The 16,861-nt window shown below is 37.5% G+C and overlaps 1 protein-coding gene across 3 annotated transcripts in view; it reads left to right on the plus strand.

The window, feature by feature from the left end:
- Positions 1-16,861, plus strand: part of LOC126284791 (AP-1 complex subunit beta-1) — a 138,375-nt gene that overhangs the window by 66,168 nt on the left and 55,346 nt on the right. The window contains exons 1-5 of one of the 3 annotated variants that reach the window (XM_049983957.1): positions 4,416-4,523; positions 4,905-5,021; positions 5,095-5,265; positions 13,256-13,501; positions 13,618-13,811. In XM_049983957.1, coding sequence (XP_049839914.1) covers positions 4,914-5,021; positions 5,095-5,265; positions 13,256-13,501; positions 13,618-13,811 — 719 coding nt within the window. In that variant the 5' untranslated portion in view covers positions 4,416-4,523; positions 4,905-4,913. Of the gene's footprint in view, positions 1-4,415; positions 4,661-4,904; positions 5,022-5,094; positions 5,266-13,255; positions 13,502-13,617; positions 13,812-16,861 lie in introns of those variants that run through there. The other 2 variants (XM_049983956.1, XM_049983955.1) reach the window with 2 other exon arrangements.

Here is a 16,861-nt window from a genome sequence, read left to right on the forward strand (position 1 = left end):
ATATACAGTGTAAAGTTGTATCCTGTATAATATTTTCAGATGACCATTGAGCACACAGTCTTTTCATAGCCACTTACTGTTGATAGTCACAAAAAGAATCCCAAACCAATTTATCAAAATATTTTGTTTTAAGTAACTCAGCACTACACCAAAAGAGATGATCCAGTAATTGTACGTTCTTTGGCCTAAAATCTCTTATTTCTTTTTCTTTCATTCCTAATAGTTGGTAAAAATGAGCATTGTCACGTTTACAACACTGTTTCTTTTTATAGTTGTTGTTTTCTCTATTAGTAGCTTCTTCATTAGTTAATCATATGTTTACCTGTAAGTTCTCTTCTACGAGGGTTGCCCAGAAAGTAATTCATCGCAACTTTTTCAACAATTTTTTATCTAACTTAATGAGAATTACACACATGAAAGAATGGTGTTTTATCTATTTTTCCACATAATCTACATCCCGTTCTATGGCATTCCTCCAGTGCGAAACTAGGGTGTGTATGCCCTGTTGGTATCAATCCTTGTCCTGGGGGCGCAGCCAGTGCTTCACTGTGTGAAGCATCTCCTCATCATTCTCAAAATGACTTCCATGAATAGCATAATTTAATGGCCCAAACAAGTGGAAGTCTGAGGGGGCTGCAAGATGTCAGGTGTGACAGCCGTGGATGATCTCCCCAATTGCTGCAAATCGTGGAGCTCAGCCAAACCACCTTCTGATGACCTCATTCTCCATGCCCAGAGACTAACTGTACTACCTGTACGTCTGTCAACAGCAGATGCTCCATAGACTTTGCACAAGCGTTTGTGAATATTCCCCACAGTTTCTTCCTCTGCAGTAAGGAATTCAATGACAGCACTTTCCTACAACTACTCTCATTTAGGAGACTTCAAAAAAATACATACATAACGTTTCTTATTCTTAGCGTTATTTTCGGCTAAGGAAAATAATGTGGTACATTACTTTCTGGGCAGCCCTCATATTTCTTTAGGATGACTTCGTTTTTGTGTCCAAATTTTTGTCGTTGTGAGTCTCACTATTATCCCCTACATCAGCCCTGGAGAATAGGGACACAGAGCTGGGACAGCATCAGACTTCAACTCGCATTTTGGAAAAAGATACAAAACGGCAAATTCCAAATCTCTTTCATAATCCAAGTCAGCAGTATATATTCAGCTCACAAGCAGTAGTCACTGCAAACAAATCAGCACATTTACAAGCATTTATATATTTTTGTTTCGTCTCATTGCTACTAGAAAATATGTGAAACTTGATTCCTCACTTTTTCGTTGTCTGCAGTGATTTGTACAATACGCCATTGCAGTGCAAACCATTATATTTCGCTGATGTTACTCGCAGAATCCCTCGAAAAACTGATAATTGTGTAAGACTGTGGTTAATCCTCAATCGCCTTAAGAACTCACATACAGGTTAATAACTTAGTACTCATTTAGCATTACAGTGACAATACAGTAGCTTATGGCAGCATAGGGCTACTAAGTGTTGTCAGAGGCCGCTGTGAAGTCAGTGCCAGGGACAACTAAAAGTGGCTCTCACATCAAATTACATCATGGCACTGCTATATCAGGGTGTTTACACACTGTCCGTCAAGTTAGGTCATGTCAGTTTGCTTAGTGCAGTACTGAACAGTGAAAGTAAGGCTATGAGTTATCATCCGTTAGAAAAAGTCAGTAAAACACTGGAATTGAGGAGCTAACAACGATAAAGTTTATTAATGGCCAAAGCAAACTTCATAACTATGTTCTTGATCGGTTTCGTGTGGTAAAGTACTAAGAAGCTAAACAACATTTCAAAACATCGACTTTCCATTGCTAGCAAACAATGTTTATTAGAGATTTCTGACATAATTAGTAATATTATAAAAAACTATATTTTTCTCCTTTATTAGAGCCCCCTTCTGCAATTAAAATATTACTTGCTGAAAAATTCTTCATCATTTTGTGATCTTATTGATATACAGTGTGGGCATCAGCTCTGTTCTGTTACTGTAAAACCTTTATAATTTTTGCTTTCAATGCTTTACTTCTCTTGTGGAAGAATACTTCATGGAAAAAATATCCAGTTCATCGTGAAACATTTACAAGTTGCCACTAAAACAAAGCACAATAATAAGAGTAAATTTGTTGTTTCATTTCATATCAGTAGGTAACAGTCGAGATAAACCCTAAACTAAAATATTCGCATTTCAAGTAAAATGTAATAATAAAATAAAGATTAAGAAGAAACAAAAGCGCAAAGTCTAGTACTATTATATGAGCGAGAGGGGCGAAAATAGGTTAACTTCCGATTTTAGCAGACGATTACAACGTCCAAACTTTCTTCCCGAGAAACCTGGGGTGAAGTGACGGACCATTGATGGCCTGTGTGAATGGTGCCATTTGAAATGCACTGCTGAATGACGTGAGGTGACATGACGACCAGTGTGAATTGGCCTTCACAGCTTGCTACTGCACACATACCCTGCGAGCCATATTGTGTATTCTAGTAACGACGCGATTTTACTTCCTGCATTTCCATCCGTACTGACATTCAGTAAAAAAACTCTCCTAGCTTTTGGGACTATTACTTCCTTTCAGGGAGAAAAAGTGGGATATGTTAGAAAGGAGAAGCATTTCAAAAAATGTTCAAATGTGTGTGAAATATTATGGGACTTAATTGCTAAGGTCATCAGTCCCTAAGCTTACACACTACTTAACCTAAATTATATTAAGGACAAACACACACACCTATGCCCGAGGGAGGACTCGAAGCTCTGCCGGGACGAGCCGCACAGTCCATGACTGCAGCGCCTAAGACCGCGCGGCTAATCCCGCGCGGTAGAAGCATTTCATTCAGAATCCAGGATGGGAGGAGACCCACCTGTTGTAAGGACAAAGAGAAAACGATGAAGAAAGGGGAGGTGTCAGTCGATGAGACACATAACACATAGCTTGCCCACTAAAATCTATTGCCATTCCTGAGCAAGAATGAAAACAAAGATTGATATTGTAGGGACTCAGCATCTACAAGTGAACATGGAATGGTTTTTCATGAAGACATTAGTGCAGAATGCGCCCTTTTCTGTATTGGAAGTTCTGCATTACAAACCTACACTATGCTGCGAATTATTAATCAATTCTTGACGATATCCTCTATCGACTGGTAAGTTTTTTCATGCTTAGTCTCTTGCAGTTGTTGTCCACTTGTGTTCTGTAGCGTCTGTATGAGTGACCCCATATTCAGCGAATTTATTGTCACACTAATATTTTCTTCATAGTATTTTGTTACATTCAAATCTGCACCAAGTACTTCATGATATAGCTTAGAGACAAGCACAAGTGTGTATGTCCCTATATGTTGCCAAATTTCTACTGCCACTGTGCCGACTTTGTAATGAGGAAGTATTTTTTTAAATAATAAGCACTGAACATAAAATATAAACCTAGTTCTATAATTTGCAACTAAACCATGTGGATTTTCAACAGAACAGTGATGGGCGTTGGTTTTTGGAACTCAAGTTGTTGCGTCTTCAAAGTTTGTTTGTTAAAGACATAACACAAAAGAAAGCCTGTTATTGTGTCATGTTGTAGTACTAGCTCCAACTTGCCATTAGGATAGACCTGCTGCTGCAGTTGTTGTGTTCCTAACACCAGAAGTCTCAATATTATATTGCTGCTCTCACTCTTCAGTGACTTGATAGCTTAAGTTTATCTATACTAACAAAGCGTGCCTGCTACTTTTCTTGTCTTGAATGTCAACTTTTGCTACTCTTACATGCCACTATTGTCACAAATAACGTAATACAGTTGAACTTACATAGTTAATGGGGTGTAGGGAAATGTCACTGCCTTTTGAAGAAGCTGCATCCTTGGTGCCATCGACGGTTATCACCATAAAGAGTAACAAAACACTTCGAAATGCTGTTTCCGAAATCTGCATCACTCTGGAAAGAAAGACTTATTTTATGTATACAGAATATCCCAGCTAATTTTCTTGCCAGTCTTATTTTTAAGATATTTTATAGCTTGTATTAGAAGCTTTCATTAACGTATCATACAGTACTTTTCGTCCCTTGCACTTTCACTAACACGCCAGTTGCACTGTAACACAGAAATGAGACTAACGTATCTGGCGCGTACCTAGGGTGATAACGTTATACATAGAACTGAAAGATTATCACTAATACCATCTGATTTGTCGAGATCTTGTGGTAGGAGAAAGCTTTTCAAATATGCAAGAGCAATGCGGGTGTGCACCTTGACACCAATATTCCCTAGTTGTCAGCTAACTGGTGTTTGCGAACTTGCGGTGTTTCGTGATTGACGGTGATAAACAGATTCCCTTGGATGACAGACATAGGAATATTGCAACGAGAAATAAACAATCACAACAACTAAGAGTGGTGCAACTTTTGCTTAAAATGTACTTCGATAAACCTGTTCGATAACTAAATTGTTTTGGCTGTCAAAAGGTGTATCTTTGACTGCGAGTGTGTGTGGGGTGGGATCTTGTCAAGTGAAGGAACAAGGTAAGTTATTCTTCATTCGCTTTTTGATAGATTGTTGTATTGTATGTTGGTTGTTGTACCGGTTTCTTGTCTGCTGAATTTGCCGTTCCGAAGTTTTTGTCCCATTTCGCAACATGCTACCTCACGGTGGGGCTAATGTAGGTTATGGTTGCAGAGCTACTGCAACAGCACATAGTTATAATGTTGTTTAGTATTGTAAAGAACAGAACTTAGAACAAGACATTTCAAGGCGTTGTAATTTTTGTTTATAACATTGTGAAACAATGCTATCATCGTAACAGGCTTACTCACCAAATCATAGTTTTCGTTAGCCTATTCCGGCTGTTGATGATGTTCGGAAGTATTTTGAATAGTGTAATATTATTTTTCATTTTCTTTCAGCATCCAGCCATGACTGACTCAAAGTATTTTACCACAACAAAAAAGGGTGAAATATTTGAACTGAAATCTGAACTTAACAATGATAAGAAAGAGAAGAAGCGGGAAGCTGTTAAAAAAGTACGTATCCGCCCTCCAATCAGTTTTTGAACACAGTTCTTTGAACACTCGTAACACTGATTTCTCTGTGCAGGTTATTGCATCAATGACAGTAGGAAAAGATGTTTCTGCTTTGTTTCCTGATGTCGTTAACTGTATGCAGACTGACAATCTCGAACTGAAGAAACTAGTGTATTTATATTTGATGAACTACGCGAAGAGTCAACCTGACATGGCAATAATGGCAGTAAATACTTTTGTGAAGGTGAGTTTCATACGTTTCTCACGTTTCTCGTGGCCTTACTTTACACAGACGACAGTGATAAGACGTGACAGTATTTAGAATTACGTTTGCCATGGTCGTGCATAATATCCTAGTGTAGAAGCGACGGTGGATTGCTGTAGCAGTCGAATTGTTTTAGTGAACTAATTATTATTGGTTAGATAAGCGTTTTCAAATTAATTACCTTCCAGTAAATAAAACTGACTTAAGTATTAAGATGGAATGACTGCTATAGAATAGTATCAATAGTTCCTCCCTCAGTTTTCGACAAGGCCAAATATTAAGTAAGTTTTAAAGGGGGTTGGGTGGGGGGGGGGGTTGAGAGAGAGAGAGAGAGAGAGAGAGAGAGAGAGAGAATCACTATGGAAGCGTAAGATTCCAATCGCGTATGACGATGATGACCCATTTCTTAGATTCCAGTGTATACAATATGGCGACCATAACATCATTATCCTTGGCCACCGCGCTGGTTGTCAACTTACTCTGCGCATATAATGCATACACGCGCGAACAGAAATAGACATGACTTGCGAGTATTTCACTCCAGCAATAAAATAGTTTAGGGAGGGCTAAGATAAATACACAATACAAAAAACATACGATGTAACGCTACAAACATGAATAGTGCAGCAATCTTAAATTTAGGTTGATCTCTGTAGGCCTAATGAAACCCTTAATACCTGATAAACCGATACACACAACTCCAAAACATGGTATTGCAAAATTCCCTTTATCTCAAACGAAGCTAACCATACCCAAAATACAAAATCCCCAGGAGTTACTAGGCCAATTAAAATAAAAACAGAAAAAATGTAAAGGTGATCGGTAACAAAAGTAATTTATAAGTAAAACAGTCTTGCTGATGGCAACCTAGATGTCTCAAATCAGGACTGAGGCAGTACTCATGTGCAGGTCCGTAATCAAAGAAGCTGGGAATTTTGTCAACTTCATACTCATTGTACAAAACACCTCACATAGTTGGCAATTGAGCCGAATTACTTCGAAAACCTCATCTTCATTTCATCAACCATCATGCCAGAATGTTTACTTAGGAAGAATACATCTATTTTCCTTTCCTATCCTGCCCCACTAATTGTATGTTTCATCTCTGAGATACTGTGAGTTTTTAAATCCTTATCTTCAATGTTCTTTTTTCCAAGCTCTGTGTCTGATGTTCTCATTCTGTATCACTTGGAGCACAATGTATCACCTGAGCTCCATTTGTTCTTCATACCCAGCAACAGCTACTACTTTGTGAGTCTAATAATATAAGAAATTTCGTTTCTGTATCTATATTTCAGTATTTGAAGCAGTTTTTCAGTTGGATTGACCTTGGGAGAATAAAAGGTAATTCATTTACTCACATATGTAACTGCTGTGAAAAGATTGTTACTGTTTTGTGTTAACCCTATATTTTATCATCTTCTCTTCGGTTTGGGGGGGGGGGGGGGTGGATTTTCTGCCTGTGTGTAGCCAGTGTAAGTGCCAGTTGGTCAATACCAATTTCATTGTGGTCACTTTCGGTGCCTGCCAACCAAAATATTTTGGATTCTACAATGAAGGATTTCACAACCAAATGGTACTGTTGTTTATTTTTCCAGGTTATATGGCCGTGTTACATGGAATACTTCTATTCGTAACGTTTCGTCCAATACTACGTTGGACATCCTCCGAGGTATGGCTGGTCCTGTTGAGTTGGCAGGACTCAACAGGACCAGCCATACCTCTGAAGATGTCCAATGTAGTATTGGATGAAACGTTAAGAATAGAAATATTCCATGGACCACAGCCATATAACCCGGAAGAATTATCAACAACATTTTGAATAGTCAGGTATCTTGTTCATGTGAGTAATCTATTTGTGCTATATGACCAACAAATTTTGCACATCTTCTCTGTGCAATTGAGGTGAACTGCAAGAAGCAAATACACTCAGAACTTCTGTGCATCCAGATTTTGAACAGAAGTTTATAACTAAGGCAGTATATTAAAAATTTTTGGGTGTGTTCATTGATGAGAGACTGAATTGGAAGAAACATGTTAATGATGTGCCGAAGTGTTGTTCACCTACTTATGCTGCTGTGGTTATTGCAAATATTAGTGATAAACACATCAGTAAATTAATTTACTAAGCCTATTTTGATTCAGTGCTCTCATATGGCATATTTTGGGGTACTTTCTCATTAAGGAAAAAGTATTAATTTCTCAGAAGCATGGAACTGGAATAATAGTTGAGCCCACCCAAGATCATCTTGCAGACATTTATATAAGGAAGTGTATTTGCTTAAGAGATTTATCATTAACGCTTGAGCCTATGTATGGAGTGCACCACCTACAAATAACATTGCCTTGTATCATTTCATTGTTTTAAAGTTGCGAGTGCATGCCTGTTCCTTCTTTATTGCATCAGCTAACACAGTGCTAAGTTGTGCTGTCATGTGCCAAGGAGAGCAGCAGTAATATAAAATAGTGTGATTAGTGAGCAAAAATTTTAAATTTCTGCTAGTGGCATAAGCCCCAATGAGACTGTTCTGAGCTAATTAGCAATCAAATAAGGGGTTGGCTGGGATCCAATGCAACTGCATTGTTTAATGCTACGTGGGGTTGTTAGTGCATGGCAACACTTATACTCAACAGCAGAATGATATAATGAAAGTGCATTTTGTTATTGCTTAATTGAATGGTGACATGGCCTATATAGTGAAAGCTTATGTTATTGTTAGTTAATTAAATTAAGGTTAAACTGTTACTTCCCTCATCCATGCTTACTTTTGTAACATAAAGACAATTATTGTTTACATGTGTACAAAGTATGCCACGTGCCGACTTGTGCTATAATCAATGGCACACATGCTCTAGGGCTAATAACCCATCCCAGTTCAATAGCAACAGCAATATGCATAGCTAAAACACTAGGAGAAAGGCTAATTGTCACTATTCTGGGTTAAATCTAACTTTGGACCTGAAAGGAGTGAATTACGCTGCCACAGAAGCCTTTGCTCACTTATAAAATAGCATCAAAGGTCTGACAGACACCGAACAGCATTTTTAAAAAATTTAAAGAATTTTTAAATGACAACTACTCCTACACAATTAATGAATTTTTACATATAATTCAGTAATTTTACAATTATTAAAAAAAAATTGTCAGGTGATGAAACCTGTTGTTAACTTGATCTAATCTAAATACCATCCTGAATGTTGGGTCCAAATATTTTTCTCATTATGTGATATGGTTTTCTTGATGTCTTTGATGTTGGTAGTTCATGATGTCTCAGTTGCTATGGGGTGCTTCTGTAGGAGTGAGTGAATGGCGGTGACAAATTTTGGCTTTGATGGACAGCCATATCTCGTTTTAAATATTCCAAGTAATTGTGTAGGCCTTTGCAATTTTTCTGCACACAATTTCGTAGCTACCTTTTTGTTGCTAGTGTTTCCAGTAACTTCGTGTAGATACTTCTAACAATTAAACGTGATTTTCACATGTCTGTTAATATGCTGAAATAAAAATAGTTTGCCAGCATTCTCAAATCGTTATTATGGAATGCGGGTGGATTGAATATCATTGTTTGTTGGAAGAGTGTGTATATTCAGTGTATAATACTTATATGTGGAGTATGTGTGTTGTGTGCAGAATTAGGAAACTGTTAAAATGATAGTAACAATCATTAGAGCAATAAAGAAAATTAAAATTATACTGTTAGCCTTCTTTTGTGGCAAGTTTGGTGTATCATTAGTGCCGTGCAAGCAAAGTGAGAGTAAGAAAGAATGATTTACCCATTTTCTGGAGTTTAGTCCGTGAATTCGATGTGACCAAAAGTGCAATGCATTCACAATGCTGTATGACATACAACTAAACACACACACACACACACACACACACACACACACACACACACACACACACACAGAGACAGAGAGAGAGAGAGAGAGAGAGAGAGAGAGAGAGAGAGAGAGAGAGAATTGTTGCCTGCTGAGATGATTTACTATTCTGCAAAAGTGACTTGTTCTGTATCATACGGAGACATGGCCATTGTGATTCAGAGTATGGAAAGAACTCGCTATGTGTATCACTTCTGTGAGTCAAACAGGTGGTGCAGAGAGCACCAAAATGCCATATTCCATATTGACTGGAAGACATGGATGTGGAAAACTCCTATTCCCCATATGGTGCATACAGAGCTTTCTTGCCCCACTCCCTGGAGCACGTTTTAAAATGGCAAACAGGACCTGGATAATTTATATCCCATTGGAAATATTTTTTCCCAAATATTACATTGTCTTGCACTGTCTGAGCAAAATTTGCACCTGCTGTAATGTTGTCTTAAGGTAATACGCATTTTATAAGGAAGAATGGAAGATTGCAATTAAAGTTCTGTTGACACAGGGATCATTACAGAGCTGGCTTGGGCTTGGGCTGGACAATGTTGTAGCAGGAAATTGCTTTGGGCTTGTTTGAAGAACCGACTTACCATTTGCCTAAAGTAATTTGAGGGTATTGTGAAGAAAGTAAAGTGGAATTGTTGGAAAGACGCCTTGCTTATCCTGAATGTTAACGACTGAGGTGCCTCATTAGGCTCCAGTCATTTGAGGATTAATACTTTGTTGCTATGTTATCTGTGCAGCTCATAATAGTATGAATGCAGAAACAAGTGGTTTCATAGGCTGATAGGTTCTGATATCACTTGTCACATTAGCTCCTTGATACTTTGATGGCCATTCTCCTCTTTGTTCCATTCCAGAACACAGCTTGTCACACAGTACAAAGAAACCTGTAAAATGGAAGAAGAGTTAGTATAACGAAATATAAGGTACACAAACTGAAGATAATATTTGAGACTTAATTATCGCAGAGTTAAGACAGGTTAATAATAAACATGTTTCCTCTTTATTTTTGGATGACTGTTTTGTGAATTGAGTAAAGGTAATGGAATACAGAATTTTTGTAAATGGAAGATCCAATGGGCAGGTGCTCCAGTAAAAAGGTTGAACAACTGCCCATAGCTATTTCGTTTTTAGAATTAGATCTTTTACTTCCAAAACACATTTATGAAATGTGAGAAAGTAATGCAGCCAGATAAGGTGGTTTTTTAAGAAGGTACAGTAAGGGTAATTGCAAATTTTAACTGTGTAGCACGGGACTATGGAGATTTAAGCAGCATTCAAGACACACAGTGCTCATGCACATTATGAAAACTGTATTTTGGCATTTACTCCTACTTTCCACAAAACTAACATAAAGCTGTTCAGGCAGTTGTACAGCAACAGCCTCTATTGCTCTAAACTAGCAGTATTGTAATTGCACATACTTAAAATATTTTATCTTGGTTTTTGAACTTTATTGCAGGCAAATCGATGTTTAACATATGTCATGTTCAGCAAAATAATTTCTTAATAATTTTGTTAGTCTTAGTCTCAATTTCTCATTGATATTGAGGTAAATTCTTTCGTAAAGTTAGTTTTTCTTCCTAATTAGCCTCAAATATTCAATATTTGGGGCATTGAATTGTTTAACTTTATGGAATCAGTAATTTTTATAACAAGGAGAAAGCAATCAGAACTAAAAAAGTACACTAAAATAGTTACTTAATCCTACAGAACTAATCAACAGTATTGTACTATGGCAGCATATATTAAGAAATTTTGTTGTCTATGAATGTTAGGACTTAGAAACTGAGACTGATGACCTCAGAAGTTAAGTCGCAAAGTGCTCAGAGCCATTTGAACTTAAAAACTGAGATTCAATTTCTAGTGCATGATGCTAAAAAAATTCATCACTTTTTGTGTGTGTGGGTGAGTGATACATCTCCTCCTAATATTTCATTTGTGAATGTTATTGGTTTCAAACAGTTGTTGTTGATAAACTTTGTAAGGGAGAAGGTTTACTTTGAGACTGCTGTCAGTACGCCCAACTGTGTGGAGCTGTCATGAATACATTACCGAGTGGACACTTCACATTAACCTTATTACATACTTCAATAAAATAGAAAGAAACTTCCACATGGGAAAAATATATTAAAAACAAAGATTCCAAGACTTACCAAGCGGGAAAGCGCCGGCAGACAGGCACAATGAACAAAACACACACACAGTAATTCTGTTTGTGTGTTTTGTTCATTGTGCCTGTCTGCCGGCGCTTTCCCACTTGGTAAGTCCTGGAATCTTCGTATTTAATATATTATTGCATACTTCTGTATAGTACTGTCTTTCTTAGTGATGAGCGATACCAGAATATGATGCTATAAGGCGTTAGTGAATGAAAATAGGAAAATCAAGCAATGCTTCAACTTGATATTCTCAGGCATTGAAATTATCCACAATACAAAGATTTAGAGCTAAGACATTTAAGAACTGTAACGTGTGGTGTCCAGTTCAGGTTTCTGCCAGTATAAACACTTACAAGTTTTAGAATTTTGTTTCATTTCTTGATTCAACCTAACATATTATTTCTAGTGTTGCGGTCAGACATTGTGCAGCACTGAATTGAATGTATAGTGTTTTACCTAAATCCAGTCACAGCTTATTTCCAAGAAAATATTGTTTATGGTAATATCCTGTGAAGTTGCTCCATTAAGTTTTATTAGAATACTGTGCTTTCATTGTCAGCAAAGAGAACTAGTTCTGCTTCTTAACAAACAATGGAAAATCCGGGATGGAATGTAAAAAATATTATGAAACTCCCTTGTTGTGCCTATAAGCGACTGAGCATCTCTTCTATATGGTGAGTGGCAATTTTCCTTTCCATATTATTATTTCTGCTTTTTAGATATATCAAGGAAGATAATTTATACACAACACGAGCAAAAAAAGACCCAATATTGATCCCTGCAGTACACCTGTAATGATTTCCTATTCTGGGAATGCTGCTTTGTTGTGAACGCTCCAAATTTCTTGGTGCAACACTCTGTATACTTAGATAGGATGAAAGCCAGTTACAGTTATCTGATATCATAATATTTTAGCTTCTGTAGGAAAATACTGTGAACTGCACAATAAAATGTTTTTGACAAGTCACAGAAGAAGCTAATGCTTTATTCCACAAATGCCTGTTCGTGATAAATATCGTGGAGACACATAGATGTGGAAATTGCAACACATCAATTTGTGTAATGGTAGTGGGATAAGTATTGAGTGAAAAACCAACTGACAAAATGTCACACACATCCATGTATGTAATACCCCAAGTAGATGGTCAGGCCACTAAAACAGTAATGTCACCTAATGATGATACCAGTCCATCATACCAACATGAGAACTGGAACTTGTGCAGGTCCGAGTGAAGAAAGGGTTTCAATTAGAGTTAAAGCTCCTTCGATCTCGTTGCTGTTGTACGTAAGTACTTCAACTTATCTGCAGCCAGGACTATGCATAACATCATCTTATTTCCAATGTAACAAGCTTTGTATATCCAGTGTGACATTTTGCATATTGCAAGCCTTTAGTGTAATTATAGTTACAGCAAGACTAACTGTTACTAATTTGCACATACTTTCTCCATTTATTGCTATGTTATATCCAGAGGCAGCTAGAGGTGCATTTTGTAAGTATGCAATTGCACTCACGACAGAAGTCAACCAACTGTGAGCTGAGGGACAGACTTTGTGCAGATAGTATGTAGCTTTGCTCAAGTCTTTGAAACTATTACTCAATGTAACCTCACTAGTATTTAAGCTTGAGTTTTTAGCATAATAATCACAAGTTAAATTACACTTTCTGCATACAAATGGAAATTGAATAAGACTACAAAGAACATGTACAAAGTCAGAATAACATAAGTGGCCCATTTTGAAGCTTCAGAACCACACTATATTAAACATACACATGTAATATTCCTCCTTCAAGCTTCCCTAGTGATAATTCCAGTTCATAACATGTTTATTTCTCATATATTGGATCACACTATATAAATAGTGTATGTAATAGAATGTGTCAGGACTGAATAGCAACAATGAAACTTCAAACTTTTTTGTAGGATTGTGAAGATCCAAATCCTTTAATCCGTGCCCTGGCTGTTAGAACAATGGGCTGCATTAGAGTTGACAAAATAACTGAATATCTTTGTGAGCCTTTGCGTAAGTGCCTCAAAGATGAAGATCCATATGTTAGAAAAACTGCTGCTGTGTGTGTTGCCAAGCTGTATGATATCAATGCCCAGTTGGTTGAAGACCAGGGATTTCTTGATCAGCTGAAGGATCTTCTTTCTGACTCCAATCCTATGGTAAGAATATTCTGTTGGCAGTTTTAGTATCTGTAGCTAGAAAAATAGAAATTTTTAATACGGAAAATTTTCATTCAAGGACTGTGGACGTAATACATATTTACTTCATGGTCTAGGTGGTTGCTAATGCTGTGGCTGCTCTCTCTGAAATAAATGAAGCAAGTGCAAGTGGCTCTCCACTCATTGAAATGAATGCACAGACCATAAACAAACTGTTAACAGCTCTTAATGAATGTACAGAGTGGGGCCAAGTCTTCATTCTAGATTCTCTTGCAAATTACAGTCCAAAGGATGATAGGGAAGCCCAAAGGTTAGTAGAAACTACATACTGAGTTTAAGCATAAAGTAACAGTTGAATTTTATATAATTTTACGAGGGCTATCCACAAAGTACATTATGTTTTGGAATTAAAAATAAAGTATTGGAATTTTTTTAATTATATACAGATGAAAGCCACACTTAAATTCTACTTTTCTACATAGTTGCCATTTAAATTAAGGCACTTATCGTAGTGATGGACGAGGTTGGAAATTCCTTCGTCATAAAATTCGGCCGCCTACGCCTTCAACCACGTGCCAGGTCAGGACTGTACGGCGGATGAGGAAACAACTCCCACTTAAGATTCGATAACTTCTTGAGTGGCATTTTCTGTGTGGGCCCAGGTGTTGTTGTGAATCAGGAAGATCTTTGAGCCCAACTTTCCCCTGCACTTGGTTTGTATTGCTCTTCTGAGGTTGTGCAGAGTTTGGCAATACCTTTGAGAGTTTATTGTAGTGCCTCTCTAGGAAATCCACAAAAATCACACCTTTTCTGTCCCAAAAGACAGTAATACGTGGTTGTAGGCGCAGGCGGCCGAATTTTACGCTGAAGGAATTTCCAAGCTCGACCATCGCTATGTTAAGTGCCTTAATTTAAATGGCAACTATGTAGAAAAGTAGTATTGAAGTGTAGCTTTCATCTGTATATAATAAAAAAAATTCCAATACTTTACTTATTTTTTATTCCAAAACGTAATGTACATCGTGGATAGCCTTCATAGTTAAATGTATGATTCTTGTGCTGTTTGAGTGGCAGTAGAGAAATATTCATTTAACAATAATCAGACAATCAAAGAATTGTTTATTTTACATAAATTAGAGTATTAAGATTCATTTTTCTCAGTGAGGGGGAACTAATATGAAGTTGTCAGGATTCCAGCTGGTTGATTTCACTGAAGTGGGACAACTTTTCGGTGAGTGTCACTCCCATTGTTAAGTTTTTTTAAGAGAAGTTCAAAATATAGGATAAAGTAGTACAGTAAAACCCTGATTCTGTGTTCTCAAATTTTATGTTGTCCCACTTTATACGTCCGCTTTATTCGTCCCAACGAAAGGCCTATTCTCCCGGTCTATTCTCTCAACAAAATGCTTTCTCATCATTAACAATTCTGTGTTATAACATTTCTTGGATTTTAACTTTTCGTTGGTATTACCATGACCTCTAACAATTATTTTCAACAGATTGTTGCAAAAAGTGCATTGTATTCCTCCTGAAAATCAGGATTGGAACAAAGCTGTTTCTCGTCCAGGACATCTCTGAACTGAGTGACCTTATTGTCGGTAACAAGCTCTAGACTTTGGGCCTATTGTTCTCTGTTTACAAAGACTGCCAGCTGTGATGTTTTAACCAATATGTTGTTAAGATTTATTTACCATAATTTTATAATGATTATCAGTAATAAATATCACAATATCTTTTTAATGTGGTTTCACAAAAGACATTCCCTTCTGTGTTTTATGTACACCATTGGACATTATTGGGGTGAAAAGGAAAACTCGCATGCTCGTATGTGTCAGCACTCGTCACTGCCATTGTGATTATCACGAAGGTGATGGTTGATGCTAATACACACACACACGTGTTTCTTTTGTTGTCACGTCCAATGGTGTAAATAAAACACCGAAACAAAAGTCTTCCATGAAACCACATTAAAAAGATATTGTGTTCTGAGACTTACTTTTAATCAGTCTTCAGACTGGTTTGGTACAACCTGCCACGAATTTCTCTCCTGTGCCAACCCCTTCATCTCAGAGTTGCACTTGCAGTTTTTGCCCCCCCCCCCCTCCCCTCTGCTCCTTCTATTACAATGAGTTATACTCGATGTCTTAACTGATGTCCTATCATCGTGTCCATCTCCTTTCAGTGTTTTCCACATTTGTTTCCTCTCTGATTCTGTGCAGAACCTCCCCATTCCTTACATAATTTTCAACATTCATCTGTAGCACCACATCCCCTGTCCATGTTTCACTATCATACAATGCTGTGCTCCAAACGTACATTGTCAGAAATTTCGTCCTCAAATTAAGGCATATGTTTGATACTAGTAGACTTCCATTGACCAGCAATTCCCATTTTGCCAGTGCTAGTCTGCTTGGCGTCCTCTAGGGCAAAATATTCCAGAGGTAAAATAGTCCCCCATTCGGATCTCCAGGTGGGGACTGCTCAAGTGGACATTGTTATCAGGAAAAAGAAAATTGGCGTTCTACGGATTGGAGCATGGAATGTCAGATCCCTTAACTTGGCAGATAAATTAGAAAATTTAAAAAGGGAAATGGATAGGTTAGTTAGATATAGTGGGAATTAGTGAAGTTCGGTGGCAGGAGGAACAAGACTTTTGGTCAGGTGACTACAGGGTTATAAACACAATTAAATGGGAGTAATGCAGGAGTAGGTTTGTTGTTGTTGTTGTCTTCAGTCCTGAGACTGGTTTGATGCAGCTCTCCATGCTACTCTATCCTGTGCAAGCTGCTTCATCTCCCAGTACCTACTGCAACCTACATCCTTCTGAATCTGCTTAGTGTACTCATCTCTCGGTCTCCCTCTACGATTTTTACCCTCCACGCTGCCCTCCAATGCTAAATTTGTGATCCCTTGATGCCTCAAAACATGTCCTACCAACCGATCCCTTCTTCTAGTCAAGTTGTGCCACAAACTTCTCTTCTCCCCAATCCTACTCAATACCTCCTCATTAGTTACGTGATCTATCCACCTTATCTTCAGTATTCTTCTGTAGCACCACATTTCGAAAGCTTCTATTCTCTTCTTGTCCAAACTAGTTATCGTCCATGTTTCACTTCCATACATGGCTACACTCCAAACAAATACTTTCAGAAACGACTTCCTGATACATAAATCTGTATTCGATGTTAACAAATTTCTCTTCTTCAGAAACGCTTTCCTTGCCATTGCCAGTCTACATTTTATATCCTCTCTACTTCGACCATCATCAGTTATTTTACTTCCTAAATAGCAAAACTCCTTTACTACTTTAAGTGTCTCATTTCCTAATCTAATTCCCTCAGCATCACCCGATTTGATTTG

Source organism: Schistocerca gregaria, chromosome 8 (assembly GCF_023897955.1).
Source record: "Schistocerca gregaria isolate iqSchGreg1 chromosome 8, iqSchGreg1.2, whole genome shotgun sequence".
Lineage (NCBI taxonomy): Eukaryota > Metazoa > Arthropoda > Insecta > Orthoptera > Acrididae > Schistocerca > Schistocerca gregaria.